The 22,945-nt window shown below is 44.7% G+C and overlaps 1 protein-coding gene across 1 annotated transcript in view; it reads right to left on the minus strand.

The window, feature by feature from the left end:
- Positions 1 to 211: 211 nt before the first annotated feature.
- The window catches only part of LOC144802527 (uncharacterized), a 95,712-nt gene continuing 72,978 nt past the window's right edge, over positions 212 to 22,945 (minus strand). The window contains exon 5 of the mRNA XM_078671814.1: positions 212 to 6,351. Coding sequence (XP_078527940.1) covers positions 5,543 to 6,351 — 809 coding nt within the window. The 3' untranslated portion in view covers positions 212 to 5,542. The remainder of the gene's footprint in view (positions 6,352 to 22,945) is intronic.

The following is a 22,945-nucleotide window of genomic DNA, read 5'->3' on the forward strand; positions in this document are numbered from 1 at the left end:
TTGCACGTGGGCAACACCTTTGCAGGAACGCTTGTGTTACGAAACAGAAATATTGTACAACAATTGTAGCAATTGGACAAGTTATTAAGTAGGGTTCACCGGGTGACCCCACTAACTCAACGTACCAGGAAAACTGTAGTGAAACTGCTTTCCACAAACTCCTTGAAAGGCACAACATTAGGCAGCTGTCAACTTCATCCTGCAGATACTCTAACACATCTAAATACCATGACACATTCTGCCTCAGTTTTTATTTGGTGAAAATTTCACAGCTGCTGGGTGAAAGTCAGATGAATTCTCTGAGAACAACCATTTTTTTCACAACAATAAAGACTTTCATTAGGCAGGTCATTTCACATATGGATCAACACTTACTCGTCCATAAGCACAACATTATTGAACATTTCTTGTCTTTTCATATATTTTTCCAAAAACAGTTGTCAGAATACAGCCCAGCTGCAACTTAATGTTAACATATATACATAGAAAACAACTTGGCAACAATTGACACTCTGGTGAAGCAGCCACCAACAGCAGGATCAAAACCCAAAGTGTACTCAAACCCTCAAGCCGCGCTGGAAATCATCATTACTCATTCTCTTCATTTCTTGTTGGAAGCAGAGGTCGCACGGAAGACCCTGCCTTCTTTTTGCAGATTCACAATAACAAGCATGACAAACCGGGTGTGTCTTTTACTCAGAGAGCTGCCCACAATGGTCAATGCACTAAGGATTCTGGGACTTGACGCTCTAATAGCGCATTGCAGTGTGTAACTGTGTTCCTGATATTTTTCAGCAGATTGCATCTGACGGTGGAGATCACAGACACTTGATGAGTGACTGTGTGATGTTGTCCTTTGGTCCCTATGTCAGGAGTCCTCTGATAGGACATCTTGACGCTACTCCCGCCTCTACATCTTTCTTGTATTAGGTTTGCTCGGGAGTTGGCTATAAAACCTTCTTGCCAATCTTGAAGCAAACACAGCTGATGCTGTTTTCTCTTTGGTTCATATTCTTTCTGACACTCCAAAACCTGTTTTCACTTCACACTCCAGTTGTCCTTGAATTATTCTGGGCACTCGTCAATTCCAATGACTAAACTGAGTGTGTTTCGGTAGTGCCGCGTCAAACACCGGATGCATGCTCTTTGAGGTGTGAGCCTCATTTGTAAGGTAGTGGGGCCACTTGTTTCTCCACTAAATACGGTCCTTTACATTGAGGATGAAACCTGTATTTGTGCAAGAGTCCAACTTGTTGTTTCTTGTGCTTGTAACTTGTATTTTTCTTTGGGGTTCAGTACATGTTTTCTTAAGTCTCTGTTGATTGTACAGAACCCTATTTTTCATGGCTGATGGAGCTGAGGAGGTGGCGGATTCAGCAAAGACAAGAGACATGGATCTTCCTCCTCTATCAAAGAGTCCCACATTCTGTTCTTTGTGTCATGACAACAGAATGGAATTTAGCAAGAAAATACTAACCATCACAAGTGCCCTGGAAAACTATTCGGGCAGAGTGAATGACCTGCAAATTATGATGACCAGTAAAGACAGTCATGTGTGTTTGTGCCAAGAAGATAATGTCACCTTCGATAAAAAGCCTGCCTGATGCCCAATGATTCTTTATCAGCCATGGTATAACTTACTTCAACAGAATTTAGTGTTCAAGATATATAAGCAACAGGGTGCAACTGACCATGTGTCTCATTATCACTTTTACAGCTATATCTGAAGCGTCAGCTATGAAAGAGAGAGCTGGGTTAGGAAGGGTTGACACAAGATCAAGTCATGCTGGCCTTAAATGGCAAAATACCTTTTCTGCTTCTGCAGACCAAAATAAAGGTGCTCTAAGAATGCTTGTAATTGGTGCAATGACGTAAGACATGGTCAATAAATCATCTGTAGATGTCAGTGAATCTCAAAAAACAGTTATTAGGGCTGGCCAATGTGCACCATTCCAGCATCATTTTAATGCCAGATGGTGTCAGAATTCCCTCAAGGAACTCTACTTCGGTCACATGGAAACCACACTTTATGAGCTTGTAAAACACATGTTTTTTGTAAGGCAGACAAAACTGCTGATAGGTGTTAATGCAATTTCGTGCATCAGATGAATACATTATATTATAATCAATTTAGACAATGTTAAAGTGTCCACGGAAGTCAAGTAATAACATAATTAAAACAATAATCGAAAACCTCCAGGGCATTACATAACGAAAACAGCAATATGCGGTATTCAAACATAACACATTTAAACTCTGCATTACATTGGTCTCCCATCTCTCCTGACCAGTGAATATATCCCACTTATATCATGTTTAGTACAAATATTAGTGTTGTTAATCTGATCTCGCATACAACGAATCAAAGTCAGGAGTTTAATGCACATTATTCTATGTATGGATGGAAAGTTCCATTGCGCAATTTGAATCTCCAAGTGACGAAGAGTTTTTATTACAACACATACGATGCTAGGAGTAGCTCTTGTTACAAGGAACCAAGAGACCCTCATAACAAAGAAGATCCGCTTCTTATATACATAACTGGTAGCACAGCAGGCTGTTCAAAGAAAAATATTGGACACAAAAGGCGTCGCAAGGACCATGGATCAGTTCTGCTTAGAACACAATATCCTCGTCCTGTAGTGGCTTGAGATGTATGTGAGTGTTAAAAGAAAGAAGGGAAGGTAAGCACATAGAGAGGAAGGTTCGCTTATCAGATATACGGGGCCTTCCTGCCTTGTTCAGGGCTCTCTCTCGCTCAACACGTGGCAGCTGTTGTCCCTTGCAGGACAACTGCGTCCTGCAATCCACTTGTAAACAAAGTCCACAGCACAAAGGTGAAGGAGATCCAGTGGGTTTAATGAACCCAGTGACCAAGTATTGATTTAAGTAGGCTGGAGGTTTCATGGCCAGTGTCAGTCAATGCATAGACCCAATCATTTGGAATACCACTTCCAGGAACCAGGTCTACCTGACAGTCAGGCTGTTGGTGGGCCGGAAACAGCTCCTCCATTTCCTCATCAAATATATCTGAAAGCTATGCATAGATACAAGGTACGTGTCTTTGAGTGGACAGAGTATAACTGCACCAAAGCATACAACAGAGGTGGACTCTCTTTATAAAAACAAGGGTTTACAGAAAAGTCTAGATGAAAATAAACTGTTCTAGACTGCCAATCTATACCAGGGCTGTTGTTCTAGACTGCCAATCTACAATGGGTTGTTGTTCTAGACTGCCAATCTATACTAAGGTTGTTGTTCTAGACTGCCAATCTATGCTAGGATTATTGTTCTAGACTGCCAATCTATGCTACGATTGTAGTTCTGGACTGCCAATCTACGATGGGTTGGTGTTCTGGACTGTCAATCTATACTAGGATTGTTGTTCTAGATTGGCAATTTACAATGGGTTGTTGTTCTGGACTGCCAATCTAAACTAGGGTTGTGAGTGAATACCAGTAGAATTTCTAAAATAACTCCACACTGAGGGGAAGCAGTGACATTGAAGCGGGTGCACAGATTGTGTTTTTCATCTTAAGCCTTGTACTAAAGGGTCTCTGTGACAGTATGTGCAGCCTCAGATCCTGAAGGTAATTCCATACCATCAACAGCATTTATTGGTTCAGAGGTTTCTTCGGTCAGTGCTGGTATGGACGGATGCTTCAATGTCTGTAAATCAAAGAAATGACCAGTAGCCCCTGAATCTGTCATACTACAAATCAGAACAGCGGACTGAAGCATCGAGGGATAAACGAGTGTGTCTCAATGTCCTGTGCTCTACCTGGACAAAGAGAAGGGACTTCCCAGAGGGGGCCCCTTCAGCCTGCATCAAGGTTCTTAGTTTTCCTATGACAAATGTCTTTCTGTAACTTCCAATGATTTCACCTTTTGGGTTAACAGACACTCTTTTACAAACTATTATTTCCTACCACAATATAGGCACTGAGTATTTCAACTATTTGCATATTTTTCTTCTTTAGAAAAAGCAACTTGAAAGCTTTAGATTTCGATGGGTTCAGAGCTGCTCTCTCTTACAAGCGAGATCTCTTTCTCTGTACCCTGAATTCCTCTAAAACTTTCTTCAGTCACCTTTTCTCTTATGAAGCCTATGGCCTAACCATCAAGACCCTGATAAAATAAAACCGCTGCCCTCTATTCTTCCAGTCACAAGGTCTCTGCCTCCAGCCAACTGAATTAGGTGAGATATGCTGTACAGTCTTGATTTCCTTGTTGTAGGCCCAGCAGTACGGTGTCGGCTGACAACATGGTTGATCATCAATCCACAATCTTCTCAAATTCAGATCAAGAGTCATTCCAGTTCACAAGAGGGGTTTATCCTCTCTCACTAACAGCACTGTCCATAAAGCAGTGTCTCCTCCCAAACAAGAGATTAAACCTGCTACCCCAGACTGGAAAACTCACAGGTTGCAACTGCACCTGGGTTAAGTAGATTTGGGCTTTTGTGTGTCCAATAAATCTCTTCAGAGCAGACAGGTGGACTTCCTTAGGCATTAATACAGATTTATCAGGAGCCACAAATGGAGGTTGTACAGGTGGACTTGGAAAAACCTGCATCTCTGTACCTGAGAAATGATAGATTCATGATCGGACTGGGTTCCTGTGTTGCATTTGAGTGACCCTCTTAGCAAAAGCTGCTGCCGCTAACCAAGCGACAGCAAGGTCTTGTTAAACTATGGTAAGACCTTCACCACTTCCTCTCAAGAGATAGTGCCACTCATGAGGGTTCAATACGTAGGGTTGTTATTGATCAGGAGTAGTCGCTGTCCTCAGGAGTAGGAGATGCCCAACAGAGGCCACCTCCAGGCACCTCCGACTGCAGCGGTAGAGTAGCGGCAGAGCCAGGAAAGGGGCGGGGAGGGTTAGGAAAGGAACAGCAGGGAGTAAGTTCTGCAGGAAAAGAAAGGAATCTCCTAAGAGTGTGAAAGATTTTTCTGGACTATACAGCCATTTCTGATATTTAAAGAATTGCCTTAAATACCTGCTTGTAGAACAGTGGAAGATGAATGGAGCCTCCAACCTGCTGTGGTACATAGAAAAAAGTGTGTGACTATGAATATTTATCCAACAACTGAACAAGCTATTATGCATTTTTCACTATGAGCACCCGCTAAGTTACAACATTCCAGCAAAACTGTACATTTCAGGATCTACAGTATAAAACCTAGAGTTATTTTTGGTATATGGGGCAATCAGGTAAAAATATAGATTAACAGTGAATTATCAGGTTAACAGGACAGAATACTGAGTTGCAGTGATTGAGGTGAACAGGAAAAAAGATTGTTATAGTGAAAATAGATCTATCTTCTTTGTATTAATTGGTGTTGTAGAAAATTTCCTTTTCAGTGAAGTTCTTGGCATAGCCTGTGCAGTGATAAGGCACTCTTTTGCTGCCATTGAAGATGTGCCTTTCGAATAAAGCTCTTCTCGCAGCCAGTGCAGTGATACGGCCTCTCTCCTGTGTGTAATCTTTGGTGATAAAAAAGAGCCTTTGAGTAAATCTCTACTTACATTTCGCCCAATGTTAAAGCCGCTCTTGTGTATGTGTTCTTTGATGCTGTAAAAGAGCTGACTTTCGAGGAAAGCTCTTTTCACACTCAGTGCAGCAGTAAGGCTTCTCTTCTGAGTGTACACTTTTATGTCGTACGAGGGTTCCCTTATCAGAAAAGCCCTTGGAACACACAGTGCAGTGATGAGGTCGCTCTCCTGTGTGTACGCTTTGATGCCGCGCAAGGGATCCCTTATGTGCAAAGCACCTTGAACACACAGCGCAGCTATAAGGCTTCTCTCCGGTGTGTATTATTTGGTGCTGTAGGAGACTTGACTTTTGATTGAAGCTCTTCTCACACAGAATGCAATGATAAGGCCTCTCTCCTGTGTGTACGATTTGATGCCGTACAAGGGTTCCCTTATGAGTAAAGCGCTTGGAACACACAGTGCAGCTATAGGGCTTTTCTCCTGTGTGTATACGTTGATGCTGGTGAAGAAATCTCTTTTGATTGAAGCTCTTTTCACACACAGTGCACTGATAAGGCCTCTCTCCAATGTGTGTTCTTAGATGCTGTAAAAAAATTGCCTTTTGAGTAAAACACTTTTTACACTTTTTGCAGGGATATGGCCTGAGGCTGGCATGTAATTCGTGTACTTTTTTGTGACTCACAAGAAGTGCCTTATTGTTAAATCTTTTTTCACACACATTGCAAGCAAAGTGTCTTTCCCTCTTTTGCATTCTGCAGCATTTTCCGAAGTAGATCTTTTCAGTAAAATTCATCTTGCCTCCGGACTCTCTATGGCTCTCTGTGCCATTCAGACTTTCTAGATGTGATTGTTTTGCTGCAGAATAGAAAGAAAACAGATAATTTACACGTGGAAAATATTTCTTGAAAAAACGGCATTGTTAAAATATAGAAAGGTGGACAGTTTTTTACATTCTAAGAAGAATTGTCACACTTTCCATTGAGACACAAATGGTGGCTAGTCCTCCCTAACAGAGTACGGTGATTTAGTCCTGCAGGAGGAGCTGGAAAATCAAGTGATTCGCAAGAACCACTCACCTTAGGTTTAAGTTAACCAATAAGTACAATCTCTAAGATCCAATGACATAAAAACATCATCAGTAAGAAGCTGAACATTCTAAAACCAGGCGGAAGTCTAATCCGACTCAGTCATGTACACTGTTATTGGGCTTTCCCAAAATAAGGGGACCTTACCCCTGTGATGATAGTAACGTTTGCCACCTGACAGAAACGACCAAAGCGGATGACTTAGGAAATTATGGGGCCATATGAATTTTAATACAAACAACTGCGTATACGTTATTCAATGTCTGTGTAAAAGGTTCTATGTAGGTGTGACCACAAGATCGGTAGAGATAAGGATTAATGAACATCACAGCACAATTAGATACCAACGAAAAGCAAAATGGCATTAAGAGGAGTGTTTTATAGAAATTACAGGATTGACCCACAATACACTATATACTACAGCTGTGAGAACAACATTGAGTTTTCAAGGTTCACACTGACATCCATGCCCTTATCCATGATATAACTTGGATGTCACTCATGAGAAATTGATCCTCTAAACAAAAATGTACATTGCGGGCTGGACAGTGGTTCATATAAACTGTGTTTGCATCTTAAGCTCACCCAGATGCACTCTCAAACTTAATATCTGGAGGGGAAAACCATGTTATTCTCTTGGCCTTATGTAAAGACATTTTAATTAGCTCCCTATGTTATAACAATTAATATCAAGGAGCTTGAAATACAGGCTTGTGTCAGTGACCGTTTCGGATAATGAGCGCGTTTTAGTACCTGTATGAGTAAGTATGTGTATCTGTATGGGTAAGCGGCTGTGTGACTGACCACATGTGTGAGTGACTATGTGTGTGAGTAGCTCTATGGGTGACTGACTCAGTGGGAAAGTGGCTGTAAGGGTGTATGAGTAGATATGTTAATGGCTGTATTAGTGTGTGAGAGGGTGGGTGTATGAGTGGCTGTATGGGTCAGTGAGTAGATGTGCCTGTAGATCTATGAATCAGTGAGTGTGAGTGTGGGTGTGGGTGTAAGTACTGGAATAGGTCTGTGAATGGCTGTGTGGGATTAAGTGTATGAAACGTTAGATAGGGGTGTGAGTGGGTGCGTCAGTGATTCTGTGGATGATCTCTTCAGTTATGTCATCAGTGAAGTAAATTGAGAAGTTATAGTTATCTCAGCTATAACTATAACTGCTCAATGTCACTGGTTTCGTACGAGTGAAACCTGAACCTTACTATAACATTCCTGTAACTTTTGTTTTTCTCAGTAAATTTTTCAGTTTTTTAAATTTCATCTCCTAACTATAACGTCCTTGTTTTTTTCCCCAGTGAATGTCTTAGGGGTTTTAAGTGCTAATTCCCAACTATATGGTGCCTGTAACGTTTGTTTTTTTCAGTGAATGTTTTTTTTTTTTTAACTAGCAATCATGTTGGGGAAAGGGGGTGGGACCTTCAACCAGTTCTCATTAATCCCACTGTCTGGGACTTACTGGAGGTAACAGATGGGGTTCCTGGCTTCGAAGGACCCTCAGCATCCAAGAGGACTTCATATCCCAACCAGCAGGGCACCGGGAGGCGCGTTTGCAGAGTTATGGAGAAAGGGGGTGTTGGCTCTGACAACCTCTCAGCAATCCCGCTCTGTGGGACTCTCTAGAGGTAACAGGAGGGGTAGGTGGCCCCCAAGGACCCTCAGCAGCCAAAGTACTTCATCCTCCAAGCAACAGTGCACCAGGAGGTGCATTTAGAGAGTGGTGGAGAAAGGGTGTATGGCCTTGTAAGTAGTCTCAGCAATCCAGCTTATTGGGACTTACCGGAAGTAACAGGAGGGCTTTTTGGCCCCCAAGAACTCCCAGCATTCAAGGGGACTTAATCTCCCAACTAGCAGTACGCAAGAAGGTGCGTTTGAAGAATGGTGGAGAAAGGGGCATGGCCTCCGAAGACCTCTCATCAATCTCGCTCTGTGAGACTTCATGGAGGTAACAGGAGGGCTTGTTGGCCTCCAAGGACCCTCAGCATTCAAGGGGACTTCATCCTCCAACTAATAAGGTGTTCCACAGGGTCAGTGCTCTCCCCTCAGCTTTTCAAAATCTACATCGAACCCCTTCCCTCTCTACTCAGGAAATCCAACATCCCCTTTCACTTATATGTTGACGACACGCAGCTTTATCTGGAAACCACTTCAATGGACGACTTCCAGAGACTGAATAACACGCTTAAGGAGGTTCAACACTGGCTCACAAGTAATCACCTGAAACTTAACCAAGAGAAAACGGAAATACTCCAATCTCCAACAAAGAGGAAAACCCCCAAATCGAAGAATGGCTCAAAGCCATTGACGCCCTCAATGGCAACCTTACATTAGCGGAGTCGGTAAAATCTCTAGGTATCACCCTTGACCCGAAACTGGACATGAAGAAACATATTACAAGATCCGCCAAAAATGCCTTTCTCAATCTAAAACTATTATACAAAATAAAACCCTTCCTTCCACTCAAGGACCTTCAACAAGCCACCCAAGCACTGGTACTCTCCAGAATAGACTATGGGATTGCTGCCCTGACAGGGACAGCAAAATCTCACCTCGCTCCCCTGAAGACAACCTTCAATGCAGCTGCCAGAATGGTTACGGGAACTAAGAAATTCAAACACATCTCTCCCGCTCTTAGGGAACTTAAATGGCTCCCAGTCGAGATGCGAGCCAGCTTTAGAAAAGCCTGCCTCACTCACAAAGCCCTGCACACAGGCAAACCGGAATACCTGGCCGCCAAACTCAAATGGGCTGGCCAGTCCATTAACTCCAACTCTCTTCTACTCATCCTGCTAAAAATTTGCAAACAGAAAACCGCAACCAAATCATTTGCTGGAAACGCAACAAAAATCTGGAACTCCACCCCCCCACATCAGAACAACCCCTTTGTTTCCCAAATTCAAGGCATTACTCAAAGCCCTCTGCCTCGACCGATCTCGAACGAACTGAAAGAGCCAAGGAAGTTCCTAGCCAAAGCCCCTCCAGACGTTTATCTGGGACCAACTACACTGATTCAGATTAAGAAAACTTTATGGGTACAAACTAATTGAACAATGTCTACGCTCTGACGATCGTCAGGTTATCTCGCTCCCTACTCCCCTCTGCCCCTTCACTCAGGTATATGTACCCTTCCAGACGCGATCCCTCTTTCTCTCCCAATTTCCTGTACCGTATATTTGCACATAACTGTAGATGCTGTAAAGCGCTCTGATACCCCTGGGTCCAGCCAGCGCTATATAAAACTCTTAAAATAAATAAATAGATAAATAAATACCCTGCCCCTACTCCATTTTTGTAAAACAGCTCTGGCGTGCAGAAAGTGGAATTTTCATCTGTTTCCCTGCACGCAGATGAAAGAGATGAAAATATTGCTACCCCATGCAGAGAGCTGCTAATTGAAGCAGCTCCCTGTTTGCGGTAGCAATGTCAGCTCCCGGAGGAGTCGGGAGTCTGGAGTCGGCTGGGACTGTGGGGACCTTGAGGATCACCCAGAGTCCAAGGGGAAGAGGGGAAAGAAGACAAGCATTTGAAATGCAAGAGGTCTCGCATTTACGCGAGTTTAAGCTATTGGCATTGTAAATGACAATGCCTTATATTTATCTTTCAAAAACTAAAATAAAAGGTATTGTCAGTTGCAATGTCAAAAGCTCAAACTCGCCTACATACGAGACCTATTGCATTGCAAATGCTTGTTTAGTCAAGTTGTACAGGAACACAGCTGCAGTGCATATTGCCTGAAGGGAAAAACAAATAAAAGTACTATGACGCAGACAGTGCTGGGCGTCACTTAATGTTTTTCTTTATTCGCTGGCTGGGAGTGAGTGCAGATCCAGAGGTAAGGTGGAGTGAGGACCTGTGGGAGAGAGGGGGCAACAGATACAAAAAGTTTTTCAAAAAAGTGCTGTGGCTTGGACAAGCCGCATGATACTTTCTTTTTATTTTATATTGCAGACAGGAAGGGAGGGCAGCCACGGGGCAAGATGGAGGGAGAGCGTTTGGAGGATCAACACGGATAAAATGAAAAAAGAACCTCCGACAATGGTAGCAGTGGAAAGATTCAAGTACTTTGGCCATGCTCCAGTTTCAGTGTCAAATACAAGAAGAGCACGAACTCTTCACAAATCAGAAGCAAACAGTGGCAATGAAGCCAACCAATGGTAAGCAATGGGCGGGCTCTAAGCCCACTGTCTTGCAAGCAACAGCGGATTCGCGGTCGCTGGTGAGACCTAAAAATGACTTTCCTCTCCTCCCTCTTCACATGGTTTAAAAGAATGAGTTAAAATTGACTGCAAACCATACAGTCAATTATAACTTATTAATAAAAGTGCAGCTCCATGATACATACAAGTTCTAGACTGATTTAAAGGGGAATTGTTTTCTTTAACTTGTGCTGTCAGAAGTATCCTTTTAAAATAAATACATTTTTTAAAACTGTTTCATATGACATCACTGTGCCACAGTCTTCTGTCCCAAATGTCATTTTCATTTCCTTTCTCTAAATGCAATATTGCTTTTGATGTAATACCATCAATCAACTACTGATCCACTCCATTTACACAATGCACAGGAAGGCTTTTCCACGTATGCCTAAATCACCATTGTGGAGATTCCAGAGTGAATGAAGGCGAATTGCATGACAGTGTATTGTGATATAAAAACTGTTATTATTTCTCTCCTGTGTTTGGATGACTGCTGGCTGCTGCCCTGTCACTCCTGGGTAAATGGAAGCCTTTAACTGGTAAAGGTTGATTTGTACGCTCCCACATGCAAACTCCCACATGCAGTGGCCGTGCTGGCTTTCTGGCAGTTGAATTATTATTAAAGTTGAGAGTTGGGAGTCTATTGTCATCTGAAAACAGACTAAGCTGTGGTTTTCTGGTTCATGTGCCATCTCATGAACAATTCACTCCTGTCTGAAACAAGGGGCGTCATGGAGCCTTACCGGTCAATGCTCAGGGGCGTCCTTAGGCATGTGCAAGCTGTGCACCTGCACAAGGCCACCAAACCCCAGGGGCCACCACACCAATATATATCCTTAATATAATAATCCTCTGAGGATGGATACATATTTGCATGGCGGCCCCTGGCAGGGATAGGCCTCCGTTTGAGACATGAACATGGTCAGACAGGATAGGCGTGGGGAACTAGCCATGCTTATTTTGTTGTTGACTTTTTGCAGATTTATATAGCGCAAACTCAACTAGAATGCACAAGCACCAGCTCCATTAAACATTCAATTTTAATTGTTTTAGGCACTGGGAGAGTAAATGATTCGCCCTATAATCACAGGAAGCTGAGCTGACGCAGAGACTCAAACCTGGTTCCCCAACTCCAAAGAGGGCAGCTCTGGCCGCTGCTACACTCTAAACTTGCGCACATTCCTCCCATCAATTAACTTTCCCTCTCTCTAAATTGGAAGTTATTCCAATCACGGTAAAATGTAATTTTCCTAAGTATTTTTTCATCATTACGTTCCTGCAAGTATCCTATACCAGTTGTTACTACCAATTTTACAATAGAATGATTACTTTACCTGTTACGTTTCCTTCAAATAAAGAAACAGTGAGATACAAGCTTGATTTGCCCCTCCACTGAACCCCCAATAAAATATTTCTGCCCTGCTTTGTACTAGAAACAAATTAAACCAGGCGGTGCCTATCCTGCTGCACTGCTGGCTCCGGAGCCCAAACGGACCCGTGTTTTTTAGGTCGAGGACTCCGTCGCTCTGCTGTAAGCAGTGTGGGCGGTGCCCGAAGATTTAATGTGTCTTAGAGGGGGTTTGGAACCCGCCCCTCTTCTCCATTGGCTGGCCTAGTAAATGCTGGCCAGCCATTGGAGGAGAGGGGTGTCACTCGGTTCAAGCCCCGTCTTTTTCAGATTTGGGGGCGTTTTTTGAAGCTTCTTTATTGTTTTCTTTCTCTCCTCTTCCCATTGGCTGGAATTTTACCTTCCAGCCAATGGGAAGAGAAGAGAACGAAAAACACACCCCCGAATCCCAAAATGACGCTGCGTTTCTCCGAGGCATTTCTGCTTGGCCTCGGAGAAACCTGGTCGTGTGGAGGCTCCTCTCTTGTTTTTTCAAGTTTATTTCCCAGCAATCAAAAGGAAGTTGGCTGAAGGGTGATAGCCCAACCGCACCTATCCAGCATTGTCTTGATCAGGTATGCAAGTGACTCTGACACAGCCCTATTGGCATGCCTGCCATACTGAATCCTTTGTAGCCGGGCGTGTTCATGCCTCGCTCCTGCCTCCTCTCCTTCCCTCAGATTTCATCTGTTCATCTCTGTTATCCCTCGGGTAGGCCTGTCCTGCTCCGGGGGCCGCCGGTGACCCCCAGCCTTCGCTGCGCGTCTCGTGGCGCTAAAAGCACATCCATCACCGGGGCCCGTGCTCTTTTCTGGCCAGGAACAATGGCCACCTCCTCCCCAGAATCACCTGACCACAGATGTGGCCATTTTTAATGCTGACCGACATCAAAGGTGACGAAGGGCAAACAGCAAAGTCCCGATGAATATTCAAAAGCGCCGGGATTGGAAACGCACCCGCATCCCCTCGCGGCGCTGACCCGTCGGACGCGCGAGAGGCCCCATCTCAGGGCAGGGCTGGGCTCTTCTCATTCAAGGACCTATACTCGTTTATGTAGCGCCAACACACCCCAAACTGTATTTATCTCGTCGTGCTTAAATACCAGGCGTTATCCCTCTTTTAAAGGGTGCTCATTTTAGAAAGCATAGACGTATCAATGGCTGCACAGGGGCTGCCACGCCTCGAACCTGTGACCGAGGGTCACACACAGCGCACTGGTACACACACTAACCCACTGAGGACAGTGCATAAGGAATGTTATTTTCTATTTGTAGATTTGTTTAAATCGATGCGACGAATGCTTCTGGGAGCTGTACAGAAGTTCTGGCGCTCGGCCTTTCAGAGCTGGCCCCTCTGATATACTTTGATCAGCTTAGTGTCTTGACCGCAGTTCTGGGCGTGAGTGACTTTTTGGGTGCTACTGGAAGTGTATTCCCGATTTTGGGGTACCATCCGGTGAAAGACTGATGGAGTGTTCGTTATTTTACGATATTGTCATTCAGAAGTGTGGTGATGGAGATAAAATTTGATCTGAGATTTACAATTCATGTTCCTGCAAACAGTGAGAAAGTGCGAGAGAGGGTGGCACACAGAAGAGAAAGCCGGGCAGCAGGCCCTAAATTCACCCCGTGACATGCCTCCCAAGGATCGCTGGGAGCTGCCTCTGTGGCCCCTGAGAAGGGCCATTTTCCTTCGTGGTCCCCCCTCCTCTTGTGTTTCTCCCTTTCCCCTCTCAACACCCTCACTCTTTTCTCTCTTCCTCCTTTTGCTTTGCGACCCCTCTCCCGTCCCTTCCTCCACACCCTCTTTTGCTCTCTCCCCCCCTCCCCTCCCCTCATACCTTCCTCCCCACTGAAGGTCACTCGGCCAGGCCTCGAGCAGGTGACGTCAATCCTTCCCTGCATGAGGAGCATCTTAAACATGCGCCCCCGCCCCTCTGCTCCTCAGGGGGTGGGGAGGGGAAGTGGGGGGGGGGTGGGAAAATGTGCATTTTCCGCATGCAGACAGCACGTGCGGATCGGTCAGCGCCTCATCCGGGCGTCGAGGCGCTTCTAGGAAAGACTGACCATCGTATCCCAGCGCCACCGGAGAGCGCCCAGTGTGACCCTACAAGACGCTTTCTGCGGCCCTAGTGAGCGTCCAACACGGGGACAAGAGCCTGCAGCAGTCCAGGACCTCCCTGATCGGCGCCTCGCGGGTGCTCCGCAGACCCGGCGATGTCTTGGCACAGGTAGGGTGGCGCTTTGCCTCGGTGCTGATGAAGTATCCGTATTATGTTTGATGTGCACCCGTGGCATGTCTCGCGCACTTTGCCGCGGGCCCTCTTCACTCAGCCTTGCGCCACATGTGAAAGCACGAACCCATAGATTTCAAAAGTGTGGGCTGATGGGGACAAATAGATGTCGAATAGGAAAGGGTATATTTGTCCCGGGGTACTCCAAAGGATGCTGACTTCTACACCAGATATGAAGGGAGGAGTCCCTATTCTGGAGCACAAAGGGTGCTGTGGACTAATATCCCCGGGAGATCTGTGACGTGGACACTGGGGTGCGATGGCGCCCCGTTATCCTACGGGCGGTTGGTAACCTGGACAACCGGGGGTCGCTTAACGCTCCGCCCCTCATAATGGGGGGGTGTGAGCAAGATGGTGGACAAAGAGTTCACCGGATTTGGGAGGGGCTAGTCCTCTCACCACAACCGCGAAGCGCCGTCCGGCCAAGGCTGCGGTGCTAGAAGGCCCATCAGGTGGTAAGCTGCGAGGGGCAGCTTGCCTTTGGATCATCTGTAAGATAACCCACCTTGTTGGCATTGTATGCTAATAAACCTGCACACCGTTTTCCCATCAAAAATTTGTCTGGTCTGTTTATTACATGTTCTACTTATGGGGGGGCTGGTGTAAGGGCCGATATGGGCACTATTCTTTAGTGTTTTGTGGTTCCTTAGCAGCCCGCCTCCAACTGCGATGGAGTACTACCTACACGCTCAATGTTTTATTCGCAAGCGATGCAGAGATCCAGCTTGTTAAAACGTGCTACCCAAACTTTGGAATGCTCTAACTCAGGGGATCCAGTCAATTCCTATTTTTATTTTTTGAGCTTTTAAGGACTCTAGAAAAAATTTCTTATGTGCTTTGGTTTAATTCTGGCACCATGAAGTCATTGCTTCTGTCTATTTCCATTTTTTCTTTTTAAACGTTCCAAGAACCAATAGGCCTCGGTGGGTATTGCGCTTAGTAAGCAACTAAATATATTTACATAAACAAACAAATAAATAAATAGATGAATATAAAAATAAATAAATAGTGGTTGAGGGGGCCAGTTGGATTGTGGACGTTGGGGGAGCGGTTGGGATTTAATAAAGTAATCCGCAGATTGTCAGGGAAATCTCAGCCCTGCCGAGTTTTGACTCTGTGGAGGTGCTGTAGCAGCCTGAGGTCCAACTTTGCAACTTTGTCCACAGAGGAAAGTTGCACTCCCTATTTATAAGATGAAATCACTTTTGGTAAAATGGGCTTCGCAGAGCTTGTGGTGCAAGCCGGGAACTGAAGATGGCATCACAGATTACCAGGCAGGCAACATTGGTCAAAAGCTAGAGCAGTTTTTGTTGTGTATAGTGTCTAAAGCTTGCATTGTAGTGGCATATGCCACTCCACTCCATTGGCAGACTGAGAACATTCGATGTCTTCCCCCTGAGCCATCCCGGTTTTTCTGTGCCTCTGTTCCCCCGGTTTTTCTGTGCCTCTGTTCCCCCGGTTTTTCTGGGCCTCTGTTCCCTGCTTGTCATCCCGTTTTTTCTGTGCTTCTGTGTGCGTGGCTCTGTCTGTGTGTGTGCGTGGCTCTGTCTGTGTGTGTGTGGCTCTGTCTGTGTGTGTGCGTAGCTCTGTCTGTGTGTGTGCGTTGCTCTGTCCGTGTGTGTGAGTGGCTCTGTCTGTGTGTGTGTGTGCGTGGCTCTGTCTGTGTGTGTGTGTGTGTGTGTGTGCGTGGCTCTGTCTGTGTGTGTGTGCGCGGCTCTGTCTGTGTGTGTGTGTGGCTCTGTGTCCGCTAATACTCTCTACTACTCTCTAATGCTCACCTATTGCCATTGTAAATGACAATACCATTTATTTATGTTTTAAAAAAAAAAGAAAACAAATGTCATGAGCAATGCCAATAGCTCTACCTTTAATAATGTCGAGATCATTGCATTGTAAATGCTTGTTTGTTCTTGTGCTGCTGGTCCACGTTTTCCGGTCCAGCTCGAAGTCACTTCAGGTTCAGCATTGCAGCTGTTTTCTTCTCAAGCAATGGAATATTTTCAGGTGGATTTCCCAGCAATTTCTAATAACAGGCAGCCACCACAAAGCCTAACAAGCACTTATCAGCTGCAATGCAGGTAGGGTCTGTGTGCGCGCCGCTGCTCGAGACTGTGTGGGTGCCCTTGCTCGGGACTCCATGCGCACAGCTGCTCGGGACTGCGTGTGCACTGCTGTTCGGCGCGTGGCCATGGCCATGCTCAGTACTACGTGCCCACAGCAGCTTTTGACAGCGTGTGCGCTGCTGCTCGGAAATGAGTGCATGCCCCGGCTTGGGACTACGTGTGCACAGCTGCACATGACTACGTGCGCGCTGCTGCTCGCTCCCGCAGCAATACTCCATGGGATTTAACTTATATGGAAAGGTGGGACATGCAGCACCCATCAGACAGTAATGGAAAGGTGGGACATGCAGCACCCATCAGCCAGTAACACACTCCCATTTTTAAAGGACACGCAGATAAGCCATTGGTAAGCAAAGGAGGAGTCATACCCCACAAAGTAGATATAACAAATCGCCTACAGCGCAAACGTTGTTTAGGCTTGAACTAAAAAATAAAGGTCAGCATTGAGCAGAAAGAAGCAGAATACGGGGCAGAAATGAGTTGAAAGAGGCAGAATAACGGACAGAAATGAGCAGAAAGAAGCAGAATAAAAGTTAGAAATGAGCAGAAAGAGGCACAATAAAAGTTAGAAACTAGGAAAAACAGGCAGAATAAAGGTCAGCAACAAGCAGAAAGAGGCATAATAGAGAGAGAGTCAGCAGCGAGCAAAAGAGAAGCAAAATAAAGGTCAGCAAAAAGAATAAAAAGAGCCTAAATAAAGGCAAAGAGCAGAAAGACAAAATAGAGGTCAGAAACTAGCAGAAAGAGGCTAAATGAAGATCAAAAACGAGAATGACAAAATAAAGGGCAGAAAGAGGCAGAATAAAGGTCAGAAAAGAGCAGAAAAAAGCAGCATAAAGCTCAGAAACGGGCAGAAAGAGGTAAAATAAAGGTCAGAAAAAAGCAGAAAGAGGCAGAAAAAATGCCAGAAACTGGCATAAAGAGGCAGAATAAAGGTCAGAAACTAGCAGAAAGAAGCAGAATAAAGGTCAGAAACAAGCAGAAAGAAGCAGAATAAAGGTGAAATGAGCAGCAAGAGGCAAAATATGGGTCAGAATTGCACACACCGACACAGCTATGTACAAACTCATACAGTCACTCACACACCCAGTCACAGACCCATACAGCCACTCACGCACTCACAAACCTAACCACAACCACTCACAGACCCATACAGCCACTCACACACCCACTAACACCCACTCACTTATAGTTAGGCTGACGTTTTACTCATACAAAACCAGAGAAATTCAGCAGTTATAGTTAGTGAGCTAACTATAACTTGCACCCCTGCAATGCACTGCTTATGAACTCACATACTACATAACTCATGAAATGGTCAGTGACATCACTGATGACATCCTCCACAGAATCTCTGACACACCCACTCACACCCCAATTAACCTTTCATACACCCACTTCAACTTCCACACAAGCATTCTCATACCCATTGACACTCTCACACAAGTACTTACACACCAGCTCCATGATTCATAGATCAACACACACATCTACTCACTCACCCATATCTACTCACTCACCCATTAAGTCACTCATATACCCACTCACTCACTAATACAGCCATTGACATATTTACTCATACACTAGTTCAGCCTCTGAGTCAGTCACCCATAGAGCTACTCACACACTCACGCATACAGTCAAGAACACAGCTGCTTACTCATCCATGCAGTTACACACATACTCGCTCACTTACTCATACAGATACTAACATGCATTCACTCACCTGACACAAGCACACACTCACCCATCCAGCCACTTTCATATTCACTCATCAATACAGTCACTCACATACCCCATCACTCAACTACACTGCCTTTCACATACCCAGTTACTCACCCATATACCACTGACACATGCACTTGCTCACCAACAGCCATATACACTCACTCACTCATACAGCCCTCCACACACACACACTCACTAACCCCTACAGCCACTGACTCACCCAGTCACTCATGCATATAAGCAGTCACACACCCTCACCCACCCACAGAGACACTCAACCCAAAGAGGTACTCAGACAACCAACCACTCACCCATGCAGAATCCCACGTACCCACTCACACACCCGCAGTCACTTAGACACCAACTGACAGACAGATAGTAACATTCACACAACCAGACATTCGTCCATGCATTCATTGAGACACCTCATCACTCACTTATACAGTTAGTCACGCATCCACTGAATCATCCAATCAGACACTCATACATTCACTAATTCACCAATACGCCTTGGTATATATATATTTAACACTCACAAGGGTCGTAAAATTCACTCGACAGCTTGCGTTTGCGAGTCAGATTATTACAGGACAAGCTATTTTTAGGTCCTATTCGCCCTTTCTAGCGAGTAGGAAGACAAACTGACACTTGACCTCTCCCACTGAAAGCAGAGGAAATGTGACAAGATAGCAAGATTTAAAGGCATCTTTATTGCTCACTAAGTAATTGAGAAATAAAAATGCTTTTAAATCTTGTTAACTTGTCACATTTGCTCAGCTTTCAGAGTCAGAAGTCAAGTGCATTTCAGTTAGGTCGAGGAGATTTTGTAGGTTACTAGACCTGAAGGTCTAGTGCATTTTTTATGATTTTTCGACCCCTGACTCATACACTTTTGAAAACACTCACAGTCATTGGATGATGTCATTGGCCAGGTCATGAGTAATGTTATATCGGAGGACATAAACAGTGCCTTGCTAGGGCCCCTGAAACCTTTTTTTCAGTGAATTTCAAAGGTTTTTTAACTGCTAATTTCTAACTATAACGTTCCTGAAACCTATGTTTTATTCAGTGAATTTCAAAGGTTTTTTAATGCTAATTTCTAAATATGCCTACATATGACATGTGCAGAAAGACGAAGAAAGACGCAGAAAAAAGCAAGAGAAGTGCAGAAAGAGGCAACAGAAGTCCAGAAAGAGGAAGAACGGTGCAGAAAGAAGCAACAGAAGTGCAGAAAGAGGCCTACTTTCACTGTACCTTATAACAGACTCCTACAAAGTAGCCTAATCACTAATCCTTCTCCAAAGAGGACTTAAACCTCACTTTTCTCTTGAAGGTTCACTATTAATCGACTGCTCAGAATGTTAGGCCTACCTACCAAATATAAAACAGCAATCCGAAGCATATCACTGTTGTAAGTCTGACCAACTTTGTGACGGTATGCATGTGTGTCTCTGCTTTTACCAAGTGACATGTTACATAAAAATAAACATAGAAATACTTGAATACCTGTGTTTCAAACAGTAAAGAGTTTGAAAAGAGTGGGCAAATAGTGCATTTTCAAGAAAGCAAGGTTAATAAAGCAACTGTAGTTATGACATCAATAAAGTGATTTCATATGATAATTACGTAGGTAGCTGCTCATTCTGTATAAACCAGAGAACTGTATGCCACACTGCAAACACACTGCATTAGACCCTGTACTAAAGCACCAATGGAGAAGTGTGGCTCAGTGGTTAGAGGCTGCAGACCCGGAAGCTGAGATCGGCCGTGGACCAGGGTTCGATTCCCCGCCTCGGCGGGACTCGGGCTCAAAAATTCCACGGACTCGACAATTCTCGCTCCGGTGCCTACTCGACTCACGGGGTCACACTCTGCGACTCTGGGCAATAGCTTGCTTAATCTCCCCTACGGCCCCTCGCGGCGGGATGCCTGGCTTTCACCTTGTGGATACCCTGCCGGGGTATCTTACAGGGGAATACCAGGACGGGTTCCCTAAGCAAGCGCCTTGATGCCTTCGGGTGATACGTGCGCTATATAAGTCGCAATACATACAATGGTTTTTGACAAAATAAGTTGGCAATCAACTTCATCCCAAATTGATCCTTACAGCTAACTTGCATGTTTGCAATATTAACTTGTACTTAGTACACTATCCTTCCTGCGCCCTTTTTTCTCTAGAAAAATACCCATTATTGGACTCCAGCCTTTACTGTTCTTACAGAAACAAATATATCACCTTACCCATATGTCTGTACCCTCACTATCTTCAATCTAACATCTATGTTTAGAAACAAATTATCTATCAACAAAAAGGTAGAGCCCGGAAGGTCAAGGCAGGGTGTCGCACATTATTATAGATTTCTGGTACAGATATATGCTGAGCACAGAAATAGATCTCACACATACAAACACACAGACAACATGCACACAGGCATAAATACAGATGGATGCAGGAATGTGTAACTGAGCAGATGGCTCAATGGATAGGTGTACAAAAGTAGACAATGATGGGGTGGCTAGACTGAAAGAAAAAAAACAATAATACAATCTGACTGCTTCCAAAATGTTCAATTGGGTCTCCTACATTAACATTTTGCTGCAGTGTTTCAAGAGAATGCACCAAGTACAGGTAAACTTCTTTGGAGGTTTTGCAAAAAAATCTGTTTCTGCAAATCGTTTCTCACATTAAATATGCTGCAAGAAGCTCCAGCAGTGATACCCTTCTCCAATGCCCCTAAGTTTCTTCTCTTGCTGAAACATCTGGGATTGTAGCTAAAAAAATACACTACTTAAGCAATGCCCTCTCAATATCATTGTGTTTACACCTCAAAACAGCTGGACATATAATTAAAAACAGGAATGAGAATTTGAAGCCAGATGTACAGTAGGGAAGTGGCAAAGGCAGTAAGAAAGGCTGTGGTATGAGGGTGGCAGGGACAGCTCAGAAGACAGAATGGTGAGAAAAGAGTCAGGATATAGCAGGAAGAAGTAGGTGGAAGACTCGGGAGAGTAGGATATGTGGCCAAAATTAGACTTAAAACAACAGGGAGAGGGAGCGATGTGACAAGATGGCTGATAGGAAGCACTGAGTGGCGAGAGGGCTATGGAAAGATAAAAGTCATGTGAAGGTGGAGTTAAAGGGGCAACAGAAAGAAAGCTAACGAGAGGAGAGGGGAAGACGGGTTTAGGTGGTGCACCGTATATCATAGATATAGTGTATTCTTGTTCTTTCGTTTTGACGCATGGCAGCCCAGCAAGATTCCCTGCGGCGCAGCACTATGTCAACCAGGAATGCACAATATCTCATAGATATAGTGTATTCTTGTTCTTTTGTTTTGACGCATGGCAGCCCAGCAAGATTCCCTGCAGCGCAGCCCTTTGTCGTTGACGCGGAGCAGCCCAGCAAGATTCCCTGCAGCGCAACCCTATGTCGACCAGGAATGCACTGTATTTCATAGGCGTAGTGTATTACTGTTCTTTTGTTTTGAATCAGCCCATTACGATTCCTTGAGTCGCAACCCTATGTCACCAGGAATGCAACGTATCTCATAGATATAGTCTATTCCTGCTCTTTTGTTTTAGCGCAAGGCAGCCTTCAAGATTCCCTGCGGCGCAGGGCTATGTCAACCAGGAATGCACAATATCTCATAGATATAGTGTATTCTTGTTCTTTTGTTTTGACGCAGGGCAGCCCAGCAAGATTCCCTGCAGTGCAGCCCTTTGTCGTTGACGCGGAGCAGCCCAGCAAGATTCCCTGCTTCGCAGCCCTATGTCGACCAGGAATGCACCGTATCTCATAGATATAGTGTATTCCTGCTCTTTTGTTTTAACCTACGGCAGCCCAGCAAGATTCCTTGTGGTGCTGCCCTATGTCAAAATCTCATAAATGAATAAAAATTGTTTTGAAAAAAAAAATCTCATAAATGAGACATTTGGTGTTAAATAGGTGCATTAACGAGAAATTATTAATTTCTTCTTGTTTTTGCTGTTTCTATGTGTGCTGCCTTTTGCAGTCTTCAAAGAAACAGCAAATTGCCATTAGTGATTATTCATGTGGAGAATGGTATTCTTTCCTGGAAACCGGTCCGAGGATGCTTGTTTCCAGTCCAGGGAAGACGTGGCCTGGCAGTTCAGGCTGGACTGTTCCCATGAGGCAAAGGGTCAAGACTGATTTGCATACTGCTGGGTCTGAACCGAGGTGGTGAAGTTAGCTAAAGAATGATGATGGATTCAACCCAGATCTGTGACTGGGGGTGAGTGTCTGAAACGTTTCAGCATTCCGTCCATCATCTCCTTGTGTTTGCTTTGTTCGCCCTAAGTTGGCAGGGTATGCCTAGATGTGGCTCCCATGCTCACTTTGCCACTGGATTCACGCTAGCCTTTCTGAAGAGGGGTGTTACCCCGAAACCGGTCCCAGGATGCTTGTTTCTGGTACTGGGAAGACCTGGCTTGGTAGTTCGGGCTAGACTGGTCCCATGAGACACAGGGTCAGCAATCATTTGCATATAGCTGGGTCTGGGGTGGCGAAGTGAGCTAAAGAACGATGATGCTTTGAACCCAGATCTGTGACTGGGGTGAGTGTCTGAAAAGTGTTGGAGATCCGTCCATCATCTCCTTGTGTTTGTTTGATG

The sequence above is a fragment of the Lissotriton helveticus genome, chromosome 1_2, assembly GCF_964261635.1.
Source record: "Lissotriton helveticus chromosome 1_2, aLisHel1.1, whole genome shotgun sequence".
Taxonomy (NCBI): Eukaryota; Metazoa; Chordata; class Amphibia; order Caudata; family Salamandridae; genus Lissotriton; species Lissotriton helveticus.